Source organism: Drosophila ananassae, chromosome 3R (genome assembly GCF_017639315.1).
Source record: "Drosophila ananassae strain 14024-0371.13 chromosome 3R, ASM1763931v2, whole genome shotgun sequence".
Lineage (NCBI taxonomy): Eukaryota > Metazoa > Arthropoda > Insecta > Diptera > Drosophilidae > Drosophila > Drosophila ananassae.
The window spans coordinates 17,272,308-17,296,458 of NC_057930.1; the positions used below are offsets into that span (position 1 = coordinate 17,272,308).

Here is a 24,151-nt window from a genome sequence, read left to right on the forward strand (position 1 = left end):
TTATATAAATATTTAATTAAAAATTATGAAAAAAAGAGAACCATACTCTAATTTTCGGCTCTAATCTGGAATTTTAGTATTATCGGTTTCGCAGTGGAGCGTGGAATCTGGTAACACTGTATTGAATCGGTAAGGGGGTCACACTGGACACATGTAGCAGCAGAAAACGCAGACATCGAAGAAAGAAATCAGCGAAAAGCAAAATAAATACACATTTAGGTAGTTTGGAAGTGTCGGGTTCGGTGTTTATGGAACAATTCGATCATTCAGGGAGCGTGCGCGGCAACCATCTATGACGACAGTGAGTTTTTTTCTCCCCCCCCCATAGTACCCAGCACCCGACTGTGCATATGTATTTGTGTGAGTGTGCGTGCGTGAGTTTGTGGGAACTTCTGATGGCTGAAATTGTTTAATTAGCAACAAAATACGAACTAAAATCATTGGCCCACCTAGGAGACTGGCCAACGGGTGGAGAACTGTGCGAAAGGAGTTGGAAAAAGTGTGAAACTAGTGGCAGTGTGGCGGCCACCAGGGCAAACAACCCCCCGCACTCAATCGAGAAAATGTTTGTATGTCTGTCGCTGCTGCTACTGCTGGCAGCGCAGTCGACAGGCGAAAATCTGTAATAAAAAGTGAAAACCCATCCAATAATAACCAAATTCGGTGATGCTAGGTTAGGACAAGCAACTATTGTGTTTTAGAATGGTGAAAAATTAAATAGAACGGCGTGAAAAGAATCTCGCGCACCAAATCCGCTTTACGCCAGCAGCGCTGCAAAGTGCGTTGCGTCGCTGCCCAGGTCGCCATCATAGCAAAAAAAAAAAAAAAATTTTTGAAAAGAAAATATTTTTGAGATCTCCAATGTCTGGAATATAATAGTGCCATATATACTAGTATCTAATTGCCACAGAAAAGTTTGAATGTGCGGGAGTTGATTCTTTGAAAAGTACAGTGCTGCATTGCTTTCCCTTCCGCACACCACACTCCCCCACACTCCACTCCACTACACACTCCAATCCAATCCAATCCAATCCAATCCACTACACTACACCACACCACCTCGCAGTTAATATGCAATATGGCAGTGCAAATGCGTAAAAATCACATCGTTGACGGGGTCTGTTTCGGTTTCTGTTTTCTGTTTTTGTTGTGGGCACAGCCGCGACACGTTGCCTGCCCCCAGAAGAGCAGCAATTAATTCTTTTTCCAACCTATGCCTATGGCTATAATTAAAAAAAAATATCCAGAATAGTTTAAAAAAATTATAAAATAAATTGTAGTGCTAATTTCGCTAAACCCCCCGTTCCTCTGCCATGTACATATGTACTTGACGTGTGTGTGTGTGTTTGTTTTCGAGTACCTGTGTGTATCCGTGTGTGTCGTCTTTCGGTTGTATGTATAAGCGCTGCATGCCTCTCGCTGTGTGTGTGTGTGAGTGTGTGTGTTTGGCTGAAAATGAAAATTATGTAAAGAAGCTTTTGGCTTAGGCTCGGGTTCGCTTTTCTCCTAGTCCCTCCCCCATCCCCCTCGTGCAACGCGATCAATAATAGGAAGGAAAGAGAATCCTTTCCGGCAGATGCCGACTCTCCCCTCCAACTGATAATGGCCAGAGAGGAGACTCTCCTATCACTGGGCATCAGTGGGGATTTTGGGGTCTAGTAATTCCTTATCCCTAGAGGAGCAGTAAGCGCAGCATGCGGCTCTGCCGCTGCCGCCGCCGCAGTCACTCCAATGTACTTTGCTCACTTGTGATACAGAAAAACGGTACTCGCCTGCTGCTGCCGCTGCCGCTGCGACTGAGGCTGCTGCGACTGCTGCTGCTGACTCTCTTCTGTAAGAGAGGGCGAGAGAGCAGGCTCTTCCTGATCAAGCGTACGAGAAACTATAGACTACGCACTCCCCTCCTCCACCCCACCCCACCCACTTTTACTCCCTTGCGGCAGCACTCGGTGGTGGTGGTGGTGGTGGTGCGCCCCACATTTGTTTTGCGAGTGTGTATGTATGTGTATGTGTCTAACGGTGCTTACAACCACCACAACAGCAAAGCTCTGCCATTTATCTGACTGTTGGATTGAAAGGAGGGTTGTGGGGAGGGGGAATTGTAACAAATATTAAAACCTTAACCTGAACACTTTTTCCAAAATGGCTTCGTTTCCGTTTCTGACATTTCTGAGCCACTCACCCACCCACTGGTACTAGCCACTCTGGGAAGTCCTGGCAGAGGCTCCAGACCCCCCTTCAGTTGTAGGGGCCACCACTGGACACATCCGCTTTGGGGCGCACTCGATTAATAAGTTTATTGGTCGCCATGTTATACACACCACTTTTGTATGCAACAAATTCCTCGCTTGCCGCTCCAACTAACCTCATAGTTGGCAAAAAATAAAAAATAAATAAAAAGAGTTAAAAAGTGTTTATCTATCTGTAGGAGGTGGTTCTAGGGGAAGGACTTAAGTGAAAAATAAATAAAATCATAACCTACAAAGAGCAAGAGAGTTTAAACATACTTTTTAGTAAAAAAAAATAATAATTAATCCGTGTCTAATTACTCTGCTTTGAGTCTTATGTTAACTGAGGCCAAATAAATTCCATGCCAGACCTGCACTTCCTCCCAAAAAGCTAACCTCCAAAGCCGGAAAAGTGTGACAATTTTGAAATGGAATCACAGTTGCCGAACGGCTTCCTTAGAGTGACTTCTTCCCTCATCAGAGATCATCCCAATCATCTACTTGAAAGCCAAATCGAACTAATCCCAGACCCATTTTGTGTGCATCTTTGCAGAGACGTGGGGAATAAGACGAAAAACTGAACGATTTTGAAAACCATGTCCGCCAAAACTGAGGCGGACAATACGACGGCCGCCAGTTCGGGCGGTGGAGGCGGAGCCACCAACAGTGGAACTTCATCATCATCTGGCGGTGTATCTGCCAATGGAACAGGAACAGCGACACCGGCCCGTCGCCTACGCACTCGCAACTCAACCGGCAATGGAACGACAAGCGGTGGAGATTCCGCCAAGAAATCTGGTGCCAGCGACGAGTCACCCACACCACTAACACCTGCCGGAGGAGCAGCAGGATCTCAAGCCGGAAACAATCAACAATCGACGACAGCCACCACGCCGGCAGCTGCGGAACAACGACCCATGCCCAGCGTACCGATGAACCACGCCAGCAGCAGTGTCTCGGCCAGCAAAAAGTATCACAACAGCTGCCCCCATCCCACGCCCACGCCCACACCCACTGGCATTAAGAAGACAGTCCACACCCAGCCGCATAGCAGCAATAAGTTCGATCAGAGCAAGAACGAGGAGTTCCACTTCGATACGCCGCCCGAGTGCCCCGTGTTCCGGCCCACCGTCGAGGAGTTCAAGAACCCCCTGGCCTACATCAGTAAAATTCGGTCCGTGGCCGAGAAGTGCGGCATTGCCAAGATCCTGCCGCCGGCCACCTGGTCGCCGCCTTTCGCCGTCGATGTGGACAAGCTCCGGTTTGTGCCGCGTGTCCAGCGGCTCAACGAGCTGGAGGCCAAGACGCGGGTGAAACTCAACTTCCTCGATCAGATCGCCAAGTTCTGGGAGCTGCAGGGCTCCTCGCTGAAGATACCCATGGTGGAGCGCAAGGCACTGGACCTGTACACGCTCCATCGCATCGTCCAGGAGGAGGGTGGCATGGAGCAGACCACCAAGGACCGCAAGTGGGCCAAGGTAGCCAACCGGATGCAGTATCCTTCCAGCAAGAGCGTGGGCGCCACTCTCAAGGCGCACTACGAACGCATCCTCCATCCCTTCGAGGTGTATACTTCCGGTAAGGTATTGGGAGGTTCCACGGGAGGAGGTACCGCCGGAGTCGGCGGCACTCCCGTCAAGCTGGAGGACGGCGGCGGCACGGACTACAAGGCCCACGAGATACCCACTCGCCAGCAGATCGCGCCGCCCAATGAGACCAGCACACGGCGTTCCAAGCGCTTCGGCAACTCCAGTGCCAGCTGTGGGTTAAGTGTTTCCACTCCTGGAACCAAGCCCATGATCGTCAAGACGGAAGCCAAGGAGGAGTTCAAGCGGGACCTTCTCAGCAGTTTCAACGCCGTGAATAGCACCGCCACTCCCGGCTCTGGTGGGCCGACCCGCGGTGCCAGCCAGAAGAAGGGCAGCGAGCAGCCGCCGCTCATCGTCGATCCACTGATGAAGTACATCTGCCACATCTGCAACCGCGGCGACGTCGAGGAGTCGATGCTGCTCTGCGACGGATGCGACGACAGCTACCACACCTTCTGTCTGCTGCCGCCTCTGACTAGCATTCCCAAAGGTTGGTATTCTTATTCCATAGCTTATGACACGAAGTGGTCTCTAACTAATCTCTAATCTCTTCCAGGAGAGTGGCTCTGTCCGCGCTGTGTGGTGGAGGAAGTCAGCAAGCCGCAAGAAGCCTTCGGCTTCGAACAGGCCGAGCGGGAGTACACCCTTCAGCAGTTCGGCCAGATGGCGGACCAGTTCAAGCAGGAGTACTTCCGCAAGCCAGTGCACCTGGTGCCCACTGAAATGGTCGAGCGTGAGTTCTGGCGCATTGTGTCCTCCATTGACGAGGACGTGACCGTCGAGTATGGCGCCGATCTGCACACAATGGATCACGGTTCTGGGTTTCCCACGAAGAGCTCGCTGTATCTGCTGCCGGGCGACCAGGAGTACGCAGAGTCCAGCTGGAATCTAAACAACCTACCGCTGCTGGAGGACTCGATCCTGGGCCACATCAATGCCGATATCAGCGGCATGAACGCGCCCTGGATGTACGTGGGCATGTGCTTTGCCGCCTTCTGCTGGCACAACGAGGATCACTGGAGCTACTCCATCAACTACCTGCACTGGGGTGAACCGAAGACCTGGTACGGCGTCCCTGGCTCCTGTGCCGAGCAGTTCGAGGAGACTATGAAGCAAGCGGCGCCGGAACTGTTCTCCTCCCAGCCGGATCTTCTGCACCAGCTGGTAACGATTATGAATCCCAACATCCTGATGAACAACCGGGTCCCGGTGTATCGCACCGACCAGCATGCCGGCGAGTTCGTGATCACCTTCCCCCGGGCCTACCACGCCGGCTTCAATCAGGGCTACAACTTCGCCGAGGCGGTCAACTTCGCGCCCGCCGACTGGCTAAAGATGGGGCGCGAGTGCGTCAACCACTACTCGATGCTCCGGCGCTTCTGCGTCTTCTCGCACGACGAACTCGTCTGCAAGATGGCCCTGGAGCCGGCGAAGCTGACCTTTGGGATCGCCACCGCCTGCTACATCGACATGGCCGAGATGGTGGACACCGAGAAGAAGCTGCGCAAGTCCCTTCTCGAGTGGGGAGTGACGCGGGCCGAGAGGCGAGCCTTCGAGCTGGTCAGCGACGATGAGCGCCATTGCCAGGAGTGCAACACCACGTGCTTCCTCTCGGCGGTGGCCTGCGAGTGCAACGACAAGCTGATCGTCTGCCTCCGCCACTACACTGTGCTATGTGGATGTGCTCCCGAGAAGCACACACTGATCTACCGCTATACGCTGGACGAGATGCCGCTGATGTTGCAGAAGCTGAAGGTCAAGGCGCACAGCTTCGAGCGATGGCTCTCGCGCTGCCGTGACATCGTCGACGCGCACACACCCACCTCGGTGACCCTGCAGGAGTTGCAGGAGCTGTGCAAGGAGGCCGAGAGCAAGAAGTTCCCCTCATCGCTCCTGATCGACCGCCTCAATGCGGCAGCCATCGAGGCAGAGAAGTGTGTGACAGTCATCCAGCAGTTAGGCATCAACAAGGTAGGTGTCTCTATAATCTTCTCCAGGTATCTCCCCACTTAACTAATCCTTATTACTTTCCTTGCTCTCCAGGTCCGCACTCGATCTGATCACAACCAGGAGGCGGCCCAGTACAAGCTAACCATGGAGGAGCTAGAGCTGTTTGTCCAGGAAATCGATAATCTCTGCTGCATCATCGACGAAGGCGCCTCGGTGCGGGAACTACTCGTGCTGGGCAAGCAGTTCGTCGACCGGGCTGAGAAGCAGCTGCAGCTAACTCTGGAGTCCCTCGAGGAGAGTGAGCTGGAAACGCTGATCAGCGAGGGCAGCTCGTTGCGGATCGAGCTGCAGCAGCTGGACCTTCTGCAGAAGCGTCTGAAGCAGTGCAAGTGGTTCAAGCGCTCGCAGGGCCTGCGGGAGACCAGCTCCAAGCTGACCTACCAGGACGTCAAGAATTTACTTCACATGGCAGCGGCCGATCTCGATCCCACGGATCCCTATGTGGACAGGGAGATGCGCAAGTTGCAGCAAATCGGAGCGGAAATCGAGGCTTGGGAGGCACAGGCGGCAAAGTACTTCCGCCGGCTGACCCAGCAGCACGAGCTGGTCGAGATCGAGCAGTTCCTGAAGTCGGCCGGCGAGATCAACGGTCAGTTGCCGTCGCACGGTCTCCTGAAGGATGCGCTGCGGAAGGCGCGCGAGTGGCTACGGGCCGTAGAGCAACTGCAGCAGAACAACCACGTCACCTATTGCCACACCCTCGAATCGATGATCGATCGGGGCCTGAATATACCCATCCAGCTGGAGGAGCTCAGTCGAATGCAGGGCCACCTGAAGAGCGCCCACCAGTGGAAGGAGAACACGGCATGCGCCTTCCTCAAGAAGGGCACTTTCTACACGCTGCTGGAGGTGTTGATGCCACGAGCCGATCCCATCAACATTGACTCAGATCTCAAACCGCGTTTCCAGGTAATGCCACCATTCGAAATCTCATCGCTTCTGTCCACTAATACCATTCCATTGCAGGACGATTTTCTGAAAGAGAAAAATCCGGCGGAGATCGTGGCCAGCTTCAAGCACGCCGAGGAGCGGGAGTTGCTAGAGATGCGCGACTTGCGGCGCCAGAACATGGCCAAGAACACCATGCGCGACATATTCTGTTTGTGCAAGTGCGACTTCCGGGGTCTGATGTACAACTGCCAGCTGTGCCGCGACTGGTTCCACGAGGACTGCGTTCCTCTGCCTTCGGTGACGAATTCGAACGGAGTTCCCAACGGTGGCGCCTCCTCGGGTGCCAATCGCCCGAAGTGGCTATGCCCCAGCTGCGTCCGGTCGAAGCGGCCACGCCTGGAGACCATCCTACCGCTGTTGGTGCAACTGCAGCAGCTGCCGATCCGATTGCCGGAAGACGAGGCACTCCGTTGTTTGGCGGAGCGAGCCATGAACTGGCAGGACAGAGCCAGGAAGGCCCTCAGTAGCCCCGATGTCAGTGCAGCGCAGGAGGCGATTATGGCCCAGCAGCAGCAGAAGCGTCGCTCGGAGATCGGGGGAGCCGGGGTGGGCAATATCAGCAGTCCGCGGAAGGCGCGACGCCACGCCTGCCTGGCGAAGGAGACGGGCGGGTCCACAGAGTCCGATGTGGACGACGACGATGATGAGGACGAGTGTCGGCTGCGCATCGTCGAGGACGGCTTCAGCAACGACGAGGAGGAGCCACGCTCTGCCGCCTCGGCCGCCACCGTCCCTAACAGTGAGTCCAACTCCGATCTCCTAAAGCTGCTGTCCGACAGCGAAATCGAGAATCTGCTCGATCTGATGATGGAGGGCGACCTGCTCGAGGTCTCCCTCGACGAAACGATGGAACTGTGGCGCATTCTGGCCACGATGCCGCCCACCCTGCAGGAGGTGGAGGCCATGGACCGAGTGGCCCAGCACCTGCAGCGCCAGCAACAGCAGCAGACATCTCAGTCGTTGGTCAACTCGGGCGCCGAGGACTCCAACGACAGCCTGCTGGTCCAGAACAGTCCCAACAGCAACAGTAACAGCGGCAGCGCAGCACCGGCGTCCGCGAACAGCGGCGGTCGCAACAAGAAACGGCGCTCCAACGACACCAGCGGCAACGCTGCTGTGCCCCGCAAGAAACAGAGCACGCCCAAACAGACGCCGGGCAAGAAGGGCCCAGCTGCGACGGGTGCTGGTCGCAAGAGCGACTCGAAGGCGGTGCCAGCTGCCGCCGTAGCAGATGCCGATGTGGAGAACAAGCAGTCGAATGGCGGGAATACGAACTCCAATGCTGGGAGCACCACGCCGACACCCGGATCGGGCCAAAAGAAACGCAAGCGCACATCCAACACAGCCAACAATAACAACAACACTAGCACCAACAACAGCAACAGCAGTAGCGCCACCAACAACGGAGGCACTGGCCAGGCAGCAACGGCGGCCAGTGGCGGCAATAGCTCGACCAGCGGCCAGAAGAAGCACGCCCAGCGATCGCAGCAGGCGGCGCAGGAGGACGACGAGGAGGAGTGCCGGGCGGAGAACTGTCACAAGCCCACCGGACGGGAGGTGGACTGGGTGCAGTGCGACGGTGGTTGCAACGAGTGGTTCCACATGTACTGCGTGGGCCTGATCCGGAGTCAGATCAAGCCCGACGACGACTACATCTGCATCCGATGCACCAAGACGGTGGCCATCGGGGTGTCCAGCCATAATCTGGGCGCGAATACGACGACGACGCCGGGCAAGCAGCGGACAGTGCAATCGGCGCGATAGAGGACGACGCGGGGGATTGCTAGATTATAGATTTTTTGGAACAGGAACAGCCGATTTGTGTTTGAAAAAAAATTAAACACACACCAGGAGGAATAGTAGGAGGAGCAGGAAGAGGAGATAGCAAGCGATGTGCGCCGACTAACGGCCATTACTAAGTTTAGTAAAAGTCACTTGAAAGTTTTGTAGTACATACTTACCAATTATCACTACATTTACTCATCCGCAGCGTAAAAAACAAACAAATAATTGAAAAAGCAAACAAAAAAAATGGAAACAAGTAACAAGAATCAAACATAAGGGTATCTTTTAAGTGAAAAATAAGAAAAAAAAAAAATAAGAGAGAAACCAACACATAAATAATTTTTGTTGATTTAAAGATTCAAAGAGAGAGAGTCGCCCCGCCCCCATTTATGTTCGTTAAACGTTCTTTTATTATTATTATATTTTATTTTTACCTTTACCATTACCTGCTACTTATAGTTTTTGTTAATTTAATCACTTTTGTGTTCGCTTTAAGATTTTTACAACGCACACACGCAGTTTTTAATATTATTTTATTTTAATAATTTGCGACCGTTTGCGAAGTTTGCTTTACTTTTGTACATTTTTTGTTCAATCGACTAACAAGAAATATATATATAGTATATTATTAACAATCTTCCGATATAGTTTGCGTGGCGCCTTGTAAAAACACCTTTCTTTGTATGTTTTTGTTTATAAAAAAAAAAAAAAAAAACCGATTGATTTCAAAGTGTTAGGCTATAAGAAAAAAAACCAACCAACCCCCAAGTCCGAGTCTAGTTTAAAAGAATCTAACACCCCCCTACTATAACACCTAACACCCAAAAAAAAAAAAAACAAAAGAAAAACTTGTTAATAACGGTCATACATACAACATATTAATTAAATTCAGTATAAATCTAAGTTTAAATTTAAAAAAATACAATGAAAAGTGTATAATTTTTAATTCTTAATTAGTAAGTTGACTAGAAAACAAGCAACTTTGGAGTAAACGTAAATTTATAATAAAAAAAAAACAAGAAAACTTGCTAAAAAAAAAAACATCTTGATAATATTGACAAAAAAAACTTAGAATTATGCATTAAAAAAAAAAAAGAGAAATAAATGGTAAATGTAAAATCATTCTAAATGTGTATAAAAATCGAAGATAAACAACACCTTTTCGGGTCGGAGAGATACAAGATACCCAAGATACAAGATACAAGATAAATGAAATGAAAACAAAGCCCTAGACAGTTTAAGGAGTAACACTTTTAATTTATCAAGCTGGTAATGTACGATTTAATTCAAAGAGTCCCTCAAAGAAGGGTTCAAAAGCTACAAAAACACAACCCCCACACCACAACACCCACACACACACACTTTCCCACAAAAAATATGTAATTCTATAATATAAATAAATTATATATAAATAGTAATTTAAAAAAAAATACTCTGCGTTTTACTTAAGTGGTTAGTTTTGAATCATTTCTGGACAGGGGACTGTCTCTAGACTCTATAACCACGTGAACTGAGGAGACTACTTATCTTCCCAAGAGGCCAGGTGTGGACAGGTGTGCGGGAAGTCGAAATTGGTCATAAAAACAAAACGTCAAAGCGATTACCGACTTATCAGTTAAAGCTATTCCAAGTATAGCCTTAAATAGAAAATAGGTTACGATTTCAAGGATTATTCACAAACTGATTCATATTCGCAAGACAGTGTTAGTTTTTTGGATTTGTTTTTTAGCAAAAGGAATGATTTCAAAAATGTCATTTTAATTGATTCATTTCCACTGACAATTTAATATTTTTGGAGATAAAATAGGGTTAATAATACATAGTTAGAAATATAAATATAAATACTTAGAACCCCCAAAAGCCTAAAAAAGATAAGCTCTACAAGCCAGATTGCAGGAATCATATAGCTCCCCCTCTCGTTTATCGAAATTATCTTTATCAGCGAATCGGAAACATTACTTTATATATATATATATACTCCTAGCTCATGACACATGACATGTGCCATGCAATCAAAAATCAAAGCTAATGGTGAACAATCACTTCACGTGCACTCCATTAAAGTTATTCAGAGGTAGAGTTATTACAATAGGGCGCTATGCCGTGTTTATTTTGCTCAAATATTGTAGATTTCCGTACACGCCGACCGACTCACTGACTGGCCGGACCGGACAACAGAGTTCTCTTTGACTTTATTCTTAGGTAACAGTTTGCAAGAGTCTATATAAAAAATAGTAGTTGGTTTATAGTTTAAATCGACTGCTGCTGCCTGGTCGTCTTCTTGGCCGGCCTGTACGCATGAAGAGTAGTTTACGTTACGTTATTTTATATATTATATAAAGCAATATAAATATTCATCGAAAATACTAAGACAACAGTACATGTATTACACACTAGATTTAACAGGCTTTTCAACTTATGAGGTAACAATTAGTTAAAGCGTTCGAATGTGTCCCTTAGTTAGGCCGAATTCAAATAGGCCCACAATAATTGTTCGAATCAGCCGCTGCGAGTGCCCATTATCTAATCGCCTTGTTGTTGTTTCTTAATTAACAAGTGACTCTGCTCCTCCACCCTCAATAATAAATTGTCTCGCATGTGTATGAAAGCCGTTAATAGGTCTAACGCTGAGATTACATTCGTGCCGGGGAAACCATGGGTGGCATCATCCACCCCTTATGAGGCCAAGCCGCGCTGGCGGCGCTTCACTCTCGCATATGGTCCCACCGCCGGATCCATTATGAAGTCATACAGCACCCGCGTCCAACTGGTGTGCTGGGGCATGGTGTCATAGAACTCCTTGGCGATCCGCTTCACCTCCGGCAGCCGGGAGCCGGGCACTGCCGGGAAGTCGTGGTGCTCGTTGTGGTAGCCGACGTTGAAGGTGATCCAGTTGAGGGGGCCGTAGTAGGAGTATGTCTCAAATCCCTTGGCGAACATGTAGTGCTCCGAAATGAAGTGTCCAGCGACCGGGTGCAGGCCCATGGCCAGGATGCTGCCAATCAATAGATAGGCCAGTGGCTTCCATCCCAAAAAGTACACAATCAGAGCGTTGAAAGTCAACTGAACCACGGTGTTGATGATTTCAAGGCGAGTCGGGGGCTTGGGGTTGATCACCAGTGGACGGAATATGTAGAAGAATGGCTGCAGGCACACCCACAGAAACTTTCCGAAGGTGGTGTCGAACAGTCGAGCCTCAAGGAGAGTGGGTATGTCGGTATCAATGGCCTCATCGCCTTGGTAACTGAAAAGAAACAAGTAATAGTTTGAATATATTTGAAGTAAAGTAGAAGCTAGTAAAGGCCTAGTTTCCAGGATGTCTCCAGTCCATTTCGACTGGCATTCGCCGGCAATCAACGATCCACTTGAAGGTGCACCTGAGCGATTAGATAAACCTTATCACCTTCAGACTTTCAGTGAATGGGGGGTGACTGTAAACACAATCATGGAGGCGAGCAAGTATTTATTTTCCCAAGAGTGCCGTAATTCAATTGGGGACTTTTTGCCAAAGAGGCCCTATAAGAGAGTGACTCAACCGGCAAAACCGATTCAAATCAGCCTGCAATATGGAAAGTGTCTGGGAAATCAAGACGAGCTACGTGACCAATGGAGCAAAGCCACTCTCCAGATACTCCAGCTACTTATGTAAGCGGTAGGATTATAAACTTCGTTGGAAGTAATCTTATCGCTGCAATTCGCACGCACTCGATGTCCAGAAATGCGGAATCTAAGGGAAAATTAACTCATGAGCTTATCGAGAAGGAGCTGGTGGGGAGCTCTGGGGGGACTGGGAGCAGCAGTGTTGCAAAACGCCGGCAACCCGGTTAAATAAACTATTCGACGGAAAAGGGCAGGGCGGCGCGCGGGCTGGTGTGTATTTCACAGTTTACTGCGGTGACTACGCCCCAGCAACAACTAAACCGCCCGCCCACGTTTGGATGTATGGGTGCGCCGCCATAAAATACGTCATAAAATGGATGTCGAATGGCACGTACCGGTGGTGCTCGAGGTGGTACTTCTTGAAGGATATACTCATGGGCAGACCGATCGGTAGGTTGCAGATGAAGCCCAAGATACGGTTGTGCATCGGCCGGCTATGTCCGAAGGCCAGGTTGTGGGATATCTCGTGCACAGCCAGCATAAGCGAGTGGTTGATTATTCCTCCGAAGCAGTAGGCGGCCACCAGTAACCAGGACCAGGAGAGGTCTTTCACGACGAACAGCGCCAGGATCTGGGTGAGGACCATGGCTCCCGCCACCCACTTGAAGTTGGGATCGTGTCCGAAGAGTTTCTTGATCTGCGGGTACTTTTCCAGGATGATCTTCCGCCGCGACGCGTGCGGCTCTTCCGTGTAGACCCATTCAAAGTCATTTCGCGATACTTTCTGGCCCATCTCGGATCTTGGATGCGGCTATGATATAGATGTGGGATTGGTTAAGTTGCGGAGAATTTATACGGGCCGGTGTCAGTTTGTTGACATTATCGACCGGAGTGCCGTTGTGGAAAACTCAAAAAAGGAGAAGCAACCGAAAAGATTAGCTTAAAAGTGTTACCAGGTGGCGGAAGAGCTTCGCGATATGATATCGATGTATCGATAGTTACCGGGTAATTAATATTAACTAAATTCAATTGAGCTTATGAAATTAATAAAAAAAAAACAGACAATTCTAAGCTAAGCTGCAATTCACCTCTATCTTGTCATTATTTTCAATAATTGTTTTTAAAAAAAGAGAAGACTTTTAGGGTTTAGTATTTTTTGCGTTGGGGAATATTTGGTATTAAAAACATACCGTTGGATAAATATTACAATAAAATTTAAATATAAAATAAAATTTATGTTGAATAACATTTAAAAAGTATTTATTAGACGCTTGTAGAGATTCCCCATTACCCCAACTCCTCTTGTGACTAGTTTAGTTTCTATAGTTACCTGTTACCAGTAACCAAAATGAAGTCAGTAACCATGATATAATTATAGAATCCCACAAATGCCAAACAATTGAATGAACCCTTGAACCCTATCCAAAGTCTAGATTGTTTCTTTGAATATTAAATACAAATATAAATAGAGGCTTTCTGTAGAAACTTAAAACAAAAACCTGTTGCAGCTCAACATCCCTTTTTTGATCCATTCTCATGAACTCCTTCCCGTTTTCAGATCTGATTTGTGAACTTATTTCTAAAAATGTGTAAACACTAATGTAGTTTGTGTTGTTTTTAATATATTTTATCAATAGTTCTAGAAAAAGCTAAAACAAAGGTGTGGCAAAAAGATGGTTGATGGTGTGGCTTTTGCTATAAGTTGTCAACCCGTTTTAGCAAGTGGACTCCGTCTTGGGTGCACTTGGGTTTAGATATTACGTTCTTTTTAGATAGATGCAAATGGTTTTTGTATATATTTGTATATATTTGTTGTTGCTGGTTGACGACGCAGTTTTAAAATTGATGTTACACAAGGAGGAACTAAATGAATACAGGGTAGTGGCGGCGCCTGCGGCTGCGGCTGCTGTTTCTGTTTGGCGAGATGTTGTTTCCTCCAGAGACTTGATGTTGATGCTGCTGCTGCCATGGCTGCCAAGGATGGTGTTGTTGCCCGATGCCCGTGCCCGTTTCTAGTCCGTGTTGTTGGTCGCTCGCTGCTTCTGCCTTTTTAAATTGATGGTTTGAATAAATATTTAACTTGACTTTAATGCTTTGCTCTTTGAATCTTTGAATAAGTTTTAATATTTTGCGCTCCGTTATCGAATTCGCAGTTCTTGGTAGCTGTTCTTATTTTTTTGCTCACTCACTTTTTTTGTTTATTATTTAGAATTCGTAGTTGTTTTTGCGGCTCAACAGAAAAATTTAAATCAAATCGGCAATATTAGCAGGCATTTCCTCAATAGTTGTGTGGTAGAATTGTTCAATATCCTTAAGGATTCGTCGATCATCATCGGTGATGAAGTTGATCGCAACACCCTTGCGACCGAATCGACCACCGCGACCGATTCTGCAAAGGATTAGAAGGTTATAATCTTCTAAAAGACTAAAAAGAGTTGTAGAAACTCACCTATGAATATAGTTTTCGCGGTTGGAGGGCAGGTCATAGTTGATGACCAACGACACCTGCTGCACATCAATACCGCGCGCCAATAAATCAGTGGTAATCAGGACACGAGATGAGCCTGAACGGAATTGTTTCATGATGACCTCGCGATCGCGCTGCTCCATATCGCCGTGCATGGCCGAGACGGTGAAGTTGTGGCTAGACATCTCCTGGGTCAACTGGTCCACCTAAAAATAGTCACAAAAAATGGTTCAAATTTTCTATTTAAAACAAACACTCTCTCCAAGACTTTACCTTACGACGGGTGTTGCAGAAGATAACCGACTGGGTGATGGACAGGGTGTCGTATAAGTCGCATAGGGTTCCTAGCTTCCAGTTCTCCTGCTTCACATTGACGTAGAACTGCTTGATACCCTCGAGTGTCAGCTCCTCCTTCTTCACCAGAATGCTGACGGGCTCACGCATGAAGCAACGGCTCACCTCCAGGACATCTGGGGGCATGGTAGCGGATAGCAGAATGACCTGCACATCGGGTGGCAGCATCTTGAACACATCCTGGATTTGGTCTTTGAAACCGCGCGACAACATCTCGTCCGCCTCATCCAGAACGAACAGTTTGATGTACTGCGTGCGTAGCACCTTGCGATTGATCATGTCATAGACACGACCGGGTGTTCCAACCACCACATGGCAGCCAGACTCCAGAATGCGTGCATCCTCGCGCACGTTAGTGCCGCCAATGCAGGCGTGCGAGTGTACCTTCATGTACTCGCCCAGCGCCATCACTACGCGCTGGATCTGCGTGGCCAGCTCGCGAGTTGGGGCCAGGATCAGAGCCTGGCACTCGCGAATGGACGTGTCGATCTGCTGAAGGATGGCGATCGAGAAGGTGGCAGTCTTGCCAGTTCCTGTGAAAGTAAATGAAGGAACAAAGTGAGTTTACGGCTAATTTCAGCTGCCATTTCATCTCCAAGCATGTTAATGACCTCGGGCAGGTGCTAGGAGAGATTAGCCTCCCATTGTTATGGCCTGGCTCGGTAGGTAGAAAATATGCCAGACCGACACCTTTCCAGGAACTTTCTTCTCTGGAAACGGCTGCAAACGCGGTTAAGAATGCAGCTGGCAAGCGAAAATAGGCGCGCAAGCGCAAAGACGCCACAAGGGGAGAGAAAAGAGAGAGAAGCGATCAAGAGAGAAGCAGCTGAGGAGCTGAGAGAGCGGAACGGAGGAGAGGCCGCCTTGGAGCACTTGAGTCATCGACGCTGACTTTTCAGAATTTTTTTTGGGAGCTCCCCTTTTTTTTCGATTATTTTTTTTTTGCAAAAATCAAGACTCATACTCTTGGTTACTCACCCGACTGCGCCTGGGCAATGACATCGCGACCCTTAACGCAAGGAATGATGGCGCGCTGCTGGATGGCAGACGGCTTCTCGAAACCATAACCGTAGATGCCGCGCAGCAGCTCCTCACGCAAGTTCATGTCATCGAAGTTGTCGTACACCTCATGCCAGGTGGACTCGATGACACCCTCGGGGTCCATGCCGGCGGGACCATCCTGAGCTATTTCACTTCGATCATCCCTATGGACAGAGAATAGAGAGAAAAAAAAAATAAATAAAATTATTAAGAAATGTGAAAAAAAAATGCAGGAACTCGGCTAGAATTTTTTTTGCCGCTGGGGCCTCTGAGGGCTGCCCTCAATGCCAGATTTGTTGGTTATGGCGAATCGCGCTTGGCAACCCGTCGCAGACCGCAGGCTTTCGGCTCTCGGCTTCACACACTCCACACTCCACACAACCACTCACATTATCAACAATAAAAAATCGACTAGACAAATTTATATCCTGAATTTCGACGGCTTGAGCACCGTTCACTTAAACAATTTCTCTATTGTTGTGTCTGTCAAAGTCAAGAATGAGTTACAGGGAATTTGAGTATTTCCCCCCGTGTTTCTCAGTCGACTGCTGCTTCTGCTTCTGCTACTACTTTAGCTAACGTTAACGTGTTTTCGTCGTTCCGTATTCCGTTTGCGTTCCCGTTGCGTTTTGCCGAACTGCTGCGAACGCCCGCCCCAGTCAACGAGTGCGAGCGAGACAACCGTATTGTCGGAGTTGTCAATGTCAGTGGTTGCGCCCCGATGCTAGAGCAGTCGGGCAATATTCGCGTAACTACGTCAGTGTTGTCTAACGTTTGCAGTTGAAAATAGTAGTAGCCGGTCGACAAAAAAAAAGTAGTAGCAATTTAAGGTGTGTGTTTTTAGGGAAAATAGTGAAAGCCGGGGGGTAGAGAGAGAGCGCGGCGGCAGGGTGGGTGGTGGTTGGAAAACGCCGGAAATCATAGCTATTGATAGAACGGCAATGAACCGTCCTATGCGTGTTATTGTCCAGCAATGAGTCAAAGGCCGTTCCAACGTATGGGTGTGCGTGACAGCTGGCCTTCTTCTTGGTAAAGTAGAGATGAGTCAAGTGCAAATAGCGCTGACCATCAGAAATGGGTTGGCGGTAAACTGGCACAAATTTGCACAAAAAATATACAAATTCTTAACACAGTAGCTTATAACATTCATGGAGCAGCAACTACGCTCTCCATTCTTCACTCTCCGCTGACCACCATCTCGCTCGCTCTCCCACCCTCGGCGCTGTCATTCGGGGGCGACAGCCGTCGTGTAATTTTTTCTTTGTGTTCCACACATTTCTGACGGCCACAAATTTTCAAGTCAATTTTTTACTGTTGTTTCACTGTTGAATTGAGCCGAAACCGGGCGGAATCGACGCGGCGCGGTATCGCCGTTCTGCTTTTCACATTTCGTACGCTTAATTTAGGGATTATACTAACATTTTCTGAAAATTATTTGGCACTTTTTATACACGTGCTGCTACTGATTTGTTAAACCAAGCAAAAGGCTCCATCTTGCAAAAGTCGGAAGTGATGTGAGAAAACATCGCCGCCTATCGATACTTGATCGTAACTATCGATAGCTAATGTCATCACATTAAAGCCACTTTCCAACACTTGTAGGATTTTCTTACATATTATACAAGTTTTTTGATAAAACAAATAATGTTAAAACAAACAAAAAATATGGGGAATTTAGTAAAATTCTACAAACGATTCTAGAAAAAATTAAATTTGTTTAAAAAGAAATCGATAATTGTGCAAGAATGGTAACTATCGATAAGAAATCTCATAGACCCCTGGCACCGCCACAAATCGATGTTTTTCCACCTCTAAATGAGTGAGTGCCGTGGGGGTTTTCCGAGCCGCATTTAAGTAGTAAGTTTAACTAGTTATTACCTCGAAGTAAGCGTATAAAGGTGTACTAAATACTGACTGGCTGCATTTGAAATAAAGGTGATATGTCCGCACTAACGCAACACCCAAATTAACAAAGAAAAGAGCAACACATGTACGCGACTAGGGCGACGGCGTCGGCCGTCGTATGGGTGTGTGTGTATAAGTGCGAAAAATTAAATGGGGAAAAGTTAGAGGCAGCCGGTCGGGGCTTGCATAAAGGACTTGCTAGCTGGACCGCCGGATAACGACACATTATCGCAAGTACTTATACGTCTTGCGGGTGAACCATGGAGCAATATGCGCCATCGCGTACATATATGTGCTGAATTTAAAGGCTATTTTTAATTTATGACAGTTACTCAGTGCCGGCCAAGAAAGCGCCGATTCATAACACTCACCAACACAGTCGCACCCCCGGAGAGTGGCGAGAGTCGCGGCTGAGTCATCGTTTTCTCTCACTCGCTCATTTGCATTGTCCGCTGCCGGCTGATTAATAACGGCCCGCCACGTAAGCCGTCTCCCTCGCACCCACAAACGCATATGCACAAGCCGTTCTCTCGCCCTCGCACTCTCACTCCCAGACAAAAAATTAAGCTTTTAATTTCGTCATTTTTTTGCGAATGTCTCTTTAAGTATTAAATCTTAAATTTTTCGCAATGCGAAATAATTTTTTTTTATTATTCTGCCCCACAACCCAATTGCAAATCGGCGAAAAGTCACTCCCACACAGCCACAGAAGATAAATTTTTTTTGCTCAGTGTGCCGAAGTTGCACGAGTTGAGCCGAGTCGAGCCGACGAGACACCGCCAAGCCGCACGAAGGCTGACACTGTACGATGTTTCTCCACCTCTAGGCAGAACGGTTTTTCACTCAGAGCAAGTCGGACGTTTTTTGGAGCTAACTGCTGCCGCCGTACGGTCCCTGTTTTAGTCTCAACCCTCGTCTCTCGTTGTGTTTGTGGCTGTGCTTAGTGTGTGTGTATATGTGAGTTTTTCCGGGAGGATGTTCGGGAGAAAATTCGGTTTAGTGTGCGGATTAGGCTGGATAATTTATATCCCTGGCCGATCCTAATCATAGTCGGCGGACACAGAAACGTAGTAGTAGTAGCCAGTCGAGTCGAGTCGAGACGAGTTAGTCAGTCAGTCAAGGGCGAAGGGAAAGAAGCTAAAAAGCAAAGCAAAGAAAAGAAAAAGCAAAGCAAGAAACAAAGAGCAAGAGCGCACAGCTTGCAGAATTAACGGGCCGCCTTGCGATAAATGTTAATTTCTGTCTCTTTCTCTCTCTCTCTCTCTCTCTCTTGCAGTTCTTAATAAGTTCAAGTAGGAAAAATCGTCTGCGTTGCGGTTTTCTTTGTCCTCCACTGCTGCAGATTTTCGGGTGACCCTCGAAACGAAAGTGCTACCCGCGCCGCGCCAACCAGTTACCAACAAATCAGCAACCAACCAACCTACCAAACCCACAAACAAAGCACCATGAGCTGGCAAGACTACGTCGACAACCAACTCCTTGCCTCGCAATGCGTGACCAAAGCTTGCATTGCCGGACACGATGGCAACATCTGGGCGCAGTCCAATGGCTTTGAGGTAAGTACAAGATACGGAAATTCCCAAAAAAAATTCATCCTCCTCCTCCGGCTAGTTGACAATGAATTTTTCGCAAGTTCAAGGGTGTGACTGTCGCTGCCGCCTCCCCCTCAAGGCTGCTCTCCCACTCTTCCACTCTCTCTCTCTGTTGACTCGCGCACACTCACAAAGGAGGCGCACATGCATGGCCGCCATGATTGCTTTCGGTGATAAAGAGTAGCAACTCCCACCCCTCTTAAATCTCTTGCTCAGTTGTTGCACCCCCGCGCGGCTGCGCTCTCTCCTACCCTGCTCTCTATCTCCCCCGTGATAGTGGTGTGTGGGCGGCGAGTGCCTGTGACCGTGATCGTGCCCCCCATTCCAAGCTCCTAATCAGAGCCGAGCTTGGCTACTTAGTAGCGATAAGAGCTTTGCCCCCAATTAGTCGCTTAAACAGCCGGCCATCAATGACTATTTCGCTCCTGCCGATGACTCACTCGGCGGCTGATTCGTCACTCTGTCGATTCATCATCGGCTTCGATTCCGAGGCAATCAAAAAGGCACTTAAGGTGTTTCAGCGGCAGAGAAATCTGATATCAGCAGCAGCCGCCGACTGGCCCTGTGCAACACTGGCTGTCACTGTCACTGTCTCTGATAAAAGAGTCACTCCCTTTTTCCCCCAATTGAAGAAAGAAAGAAAGAGAGAGAGAGAGAGAGCCCCTCGTTACGGGACTGCCTTTATCAGTGACACTCTCCATTGTTGTTGTTATTTGTGTATTATCGCCTTTTATTTTCTCTTTCCTGTTTGCTTCCTCTGCCGGCAAAAAAAAAAAAATACATTCTGTTTATCGGATGGACAGCAAAAAAAAAAAAAAAAAAAACATCTTGAGCGGGCGATGCCGCGTCACCATCACTCGAAGAAGTTTAAATATTTTGAGCGTTTTATTTAAGCCCGCCACGTTTTTTTTTGCGCTGTATCTGTGCATGTGTGTGCGTGCAACTTCCTGCTGGCTGGGCTCCATGTGCTTTTATCCTGTTTTCCGTCTGTTGCGCTCCCCACCACTTCCGCAAGGGGGTGAAGGCAGCGGGACATGCCACTCCCTTTTGCTTTGTTTGTCGATTATTTTTTTTCTCTCTTCTCCAATCTCCCATCCCCAATCTCCAATCCCCAATCACAACTGCATTAGAAACCGATTCCCCCAGTCATGACTTGGCATGTCTCTGGGCCACAGCAACGTCATCTCTTTTTCTATTTTTGTACTCTCTTTGAGTATCACTTTCGCTTCTTGAACTTATTAATTTATTTTTTGTCAATTTTTCTTATTACCTCTCACTATTTATTTTTTATTTTTCCTTTTTTTTTTTTGCGGTTGATCAAAGACCTTGCCAGACTGTTTTTAGAAATCAGCAAAAAAGTGCCTCTGTCCAAAAGTGTCTCTCATTTTTTGTGCTCTTATCAGAAAACGTCTTTATTTATTTTGTTTGCGCCTTATATTCGCATTTCGCGAACTTGCCAAACAATAACCATATAGAAAAACCGGCTTTATAAGGCCAGCTCTGTCGGCTCCTACATATATTTTTGTATATACATGGCTATATTTCAAATGCATGTACATATATTTGTATCCCCCCCCCTCGACTGCAACTTAATTTTGTAGAGAAATGGCCGTTTTTGGCAATCCTATAACTTTTTTTTTCATTAGCGAGCCGAGCTTGACTCAATTTATTAAAATTTTTGGAATAACTTTTGAAAACCGGCTTTTCTCGCCCGTCTCTCTTTCGGTTCTTTCTCCGTCTCACTCTCCGAGCTCTGCGCTCAATGGAAGCTTCTCGAGGTTGCTACTTTTTTCTTTTGTTTTTTTTTGAATGGTATTTCTTTGTGGAACATGTGGTGCTATTCGATTAATCGTATTCGATTTTCAAATTAATATTGTTTCCTCTCTCTCCAGAGCGAGAGTCGAGCTTACTCCTGTTTTTGGTCAAGGCTATTGCTCTCGCGGATCTCTTAGCCTGTATCTGCCACGCGCCTTCTTTTCTCTTTGGCCCAACGGCGCTCTCTCTCTCCTCTCTCCCTCTCTTAACGGATAAGCCGTTCAGGTGTGCAAAACTTGTTTTTTTGAATCCCAAAAAAGAAAATCAAGACGAGGAGCGCCCTTTTGCCAAGTTCAGCCTCCAAATGGACAATGTTCCTGCCACCGCTCCACCTCTCACCCTCCTCCTCCTGGCTCACATTTGTTAATGAGTTGGCAGTTGGCGGAGGCCGCATTTTGTTGCCAACTGTTTGCAATTGGGTGGTGCTCGATGGTGGTTTGGTGTTTGGTGGTGGGCTTTGTTTGCGTGGGCTATCGCTGCGCCGTCTGCTGCTGATTACTCCGATATTTTAACAAAAAAAAAAAAAAGTGGTTTTTGTTCCTCGACGAGGGCTGGTATCCTTTCTACCCATTGTTCCCCCCACGGCTCTGAGGCACACCCCGACGCATACAAATGACTTCCATCCCAAAAATTTATTGAATTTGTGCGTGACTCATCTGCTAATTTATTTTTATGACTCTTACTCTCTTCCAGGTGACAAAGGAGGAGCTGGCCAAACTGATCAGCGGTTTCGACCAGCAGGACCTGCTCACCAGCAACGGCGTAACACTTGCCGGCCAGCGGTACATCTACCTTTCCGGCACAGACCGCGTGGTGCGTGCCAAGCTCGGCAGGAGCGGAGTGCACTGCATGAAGACAACACAAGGTAATCATCGACATCTGATCCCGACACTCTATGCACTCTATGATCTGTAAATACTACCAGGAAGGAGTTCGAGGGAAAAAGACACTTTCGTTGTAGAACTTTTCTTTGTTCTCAGCTCTCTCCCCGATAGGATTCGTTATCGATCTTCCACAGACTGATTATAATTATCAAGGGGTTTTTTCTGTTTTTTATTCTGTTTATTTTTTTTTAGTCAACCAGCCAGTGAAAGACATAAAAATAAAAAGGTTTAATTCAACTCGTTCGAGAGTTATCGCGGTTGGAAAGAATTTAATCCAACTGGTAGTAGTGATAAGGAAGGGTGGTGTTTTGTGGTTAAAAAAGACTGTTAAGTTCGATATTATGGTTCCATGGTGGCTTTTTAGGTCAACAGCAGCAGCGTTTCTTTTTTTTTTTTTTTGTCTTTCTTGGGCCAAGTGGGTTTATGTTGCACAAGCGAACTAAGTTGGCCATGTCAGTGCCGTTGGCAGTCGTCGAGAGCAGTCGCTGCTCTCTATATGATTCTATGGCATGAGGCTAATTTTTTATGATTTTTTTTGTTTAGTTTTTGCTTGTAGTTTTTGCATTTACGACCTGTTTTGTTTGCCTGCCGCGTCAGTCGGGCCCGTCCATATTTGTACAGTTTTTGTGGCAACTGTTGCGCGTACATATGCTACGCAGTCACAACCCCCCTCCGTTGCAGCCACAAGCTCAAGGTTATTGCCATAATCCATTTCAAGTGCAAATGTGTGTTTGCAATTGGCTTGGATGTACTTGGGTGTACTTGCGAGTGTGTGAGCAGAGACCGCAGAGACCAGAGACTGAAATGGAGAAGCTAAATAAAAATAGAAAAAAAAAAACAAAAAAATAGCAAAGAAATGGCAACAAAAATAAAGGCCAAACTGGTATGTCTGGCTGGCTCTGGGCTTCTCTTTCTCTGGGTTTTATTTTACACCTGACTAACACACTTGTGCCCGGATGGTGCCTGGCGCCAGGTAGCCATCTACCTGGAACTCTCCCCAATTCTGGCTTAAAGTCTGGCTGGAACAGCTGATCGGCTTGCGTTGCAATTTGTTTACATTCCCGCGAAATAGAATCCAACACGCCACTTCAATTAACGTCTAAACCGGTAGGAGGGGGGGGGATGTCTGAATACCGTATTCCACCCAGTAATTATCCTATTTGTGGGTTAAACGAAGAACCCTTCTTCTCTAGAAGCTACAGGTGCTAGGCTTTAGCTGAAAGGCCAAGTTTATTGACCCCCTGAGCGGCTCCTCTCCGCTCAATCAATTAGACTTCTATCACTTTTCTGCTCATTTGATTAATGTATATGAACCCGGGAACGGCGGGCCAGTCAAATGAAGACTTGTCATTCGGGTCTGCTGCTGTTGCTCTCGTCGATGGTTGTCCGTCCGGTTTTTGAAGCTTTGAAGCGGTGAGTTGGCCAGAGAATCTTTATTGAGCGGTTTATTCATAATTTCCAGTTGGCGATGAAGCCGAAGCTACTTCTATAAAATACTGTTAGTTCTTATTTCTCCGCTGGCAATGGAGGCTTTCTCTTTGGCTTTCGAGAGCATTGTCAACCGGACAGAAATCTACAGAAATCTGCAGAAATCTTCAGAAGAAAAGTAATTAAATAGTGATGGTGAAGGAGATTTCAACAATAAAAGATAGATTTCAGTTTGAGATACAAAGATACTCAAGTGGAGTTATAGCTCCTCACAGTTTAAGTGTTAAATATTTAAAGTTTATTAATTTTATTCCTTTTTTTTATTATTATTATTTTCTAGCCGTGATCGTTTCCATCTATGAGGATCCCGTTCAGCCCCAGCAGGCCGCATCTGTCGTGGAGAAACTTGGAGATTATCTAATTACTTGCGGGTACTAGGAGAATAAATAAAAACAAAAAAAAAGCAACAACAAAACACCCCATCAACCCACAACACACACAC

General features: G+C 47.4%; 4 protein-coding genes across 16 annotated transcripts; 2 read left to right on the forward strand and 2 right to left on the reverse strand.

Annotated features, from left to right (window-relative positions):
• Positions 1-26: 26 nt before the first annotated feature.
• On the forward strand, positions 27-9,579 carry LOC6497117 (lysine-specific demethylase lid). Of its 6 annotated transcripts, none has more exons than XM_032455327.2 (5): positions 27-129; positions 2,782-4,307; positions 4,374-5,788; positions 5,861-6,736; positions 6,794-9,579. In XM_032455327.2, the coding sequence occupies exons 2-5, from the start codon at positions 2,825-2,827 to the stop codon at positions 8,540-8,542; spliced, it is 5,523 nt and encodes a 1,840-aa protein (XP_032311218.1). In that variant the 5' UTR covers positions 27-129; positions 2,782-2,824; the 3' UTR covers positions 8,543-9,579. The 6 variants fall into 6 exon arrangements, with proteins under 6 accessions (XP_032311218.1, XP_032311216.1, XP_001962724.1 ...); XM_032455325.2 differs by having other exon boundaries at positions 84-360; XM_001962688.4 differs by having other exon boundaries at positions 84-301.
• A 1,059-nt stretch (positions 9,580-10,638) lies between these two features.
• On the reverse strand, positions 10,639-13,120 carry LOC6498402 (sphingolipid delta(4)-desaturase DES1). The gene is made up of 2 exons (XM_001962687.4): positions 12,559-13,120; positions 10,639-11,807 (listed from the first exon to the last, which is right to left on the reverse strand). Exons 1-2 carry the CDS (start codon positions 12,954-12,956, stop codon positions 11,240-11,242), a joined length of 966 nt encoding a protein of 321 aa, XP_001962723.1. The 5' UTR covers positions 12,957-13,120; the 3' UTR covers positions 10,639-11,239.
• Positions 13,121-13,765: 645 nt separating this feature from the next.
• Positions 13,766-17,556, reverse strand: LOC6498401 (eukaryotic initiation factor 4A). Of its 4 annotated transcripts, none has more exons than XR_001408646.3 (6): positions 17,445-17,556; positions 15,963-16,189; positions 14,904-15,517; positions 14,613-14,836; positions 14,353-14,552; positions 13,766-14,209 (listed from the first exon to the last, which is right to left on the reverse strand). XR_001408646.3 is itself a non-coding variant. In XM_001962686.4 (5 exons), coding segments are annotated over exons 1-5 (1,212 nt in total). In that variant the 5' UTR covers positions 17,447-17,556; the 3' UTR covers positions 13,766-14,407. The 4 variants fall into 4 exon arrangements, 2 of the variants coding, with proteins under 2 accessions (XP_001962722.2, XP_014762114.1); XR_006507492.1 differs by lacking the exon at positions 17,445-17,556 and adding an exon at positions 16,415-16,582; XM_001962686.4 differs by having other exon boundaries at positions 13,766-14,552.
• A 176-nt stretch (positions 17,557-17,732) lies between these two features.
• Positions 17,733-24,102, forward strand: LOC6497118 (profilin). 5 transcript variants are annotated; one of them, XM_032455381.2, is made up of 4 exons: positions 17,733-17,882; positions 19,207-19,486; positions 22,031-22,202; positions 23,990-24,102. In XM_032455381.2, the coding sequence occupies exons 2-4, from the start codon at positions 19,376-19,378 to the stop codon at positions 24,085-24,087; spliced, it is 381 nt and encodes a 126-aa protein (XP_032311272.1). In that variant the 5' UTR covers positions 17,733-17,882; positions 19,207-19,375; the 3' UTR covers positions 24,088-24,102. The 5 variants fall into 5 exon arrangements, with proteins under 5 accessions (XP_032311272.1, XP_044572399.1, XP_032311274.1 ...); XM_044716464.1 differs by having other exon boundaries at positions 17,815-17,844; XM_032455383.2 differs by having other exon boundaries at positions 17,856-17,960.
• The last annotated feature ends 49 nt before the right edge of the window (positions 24,103-24,151 follow it).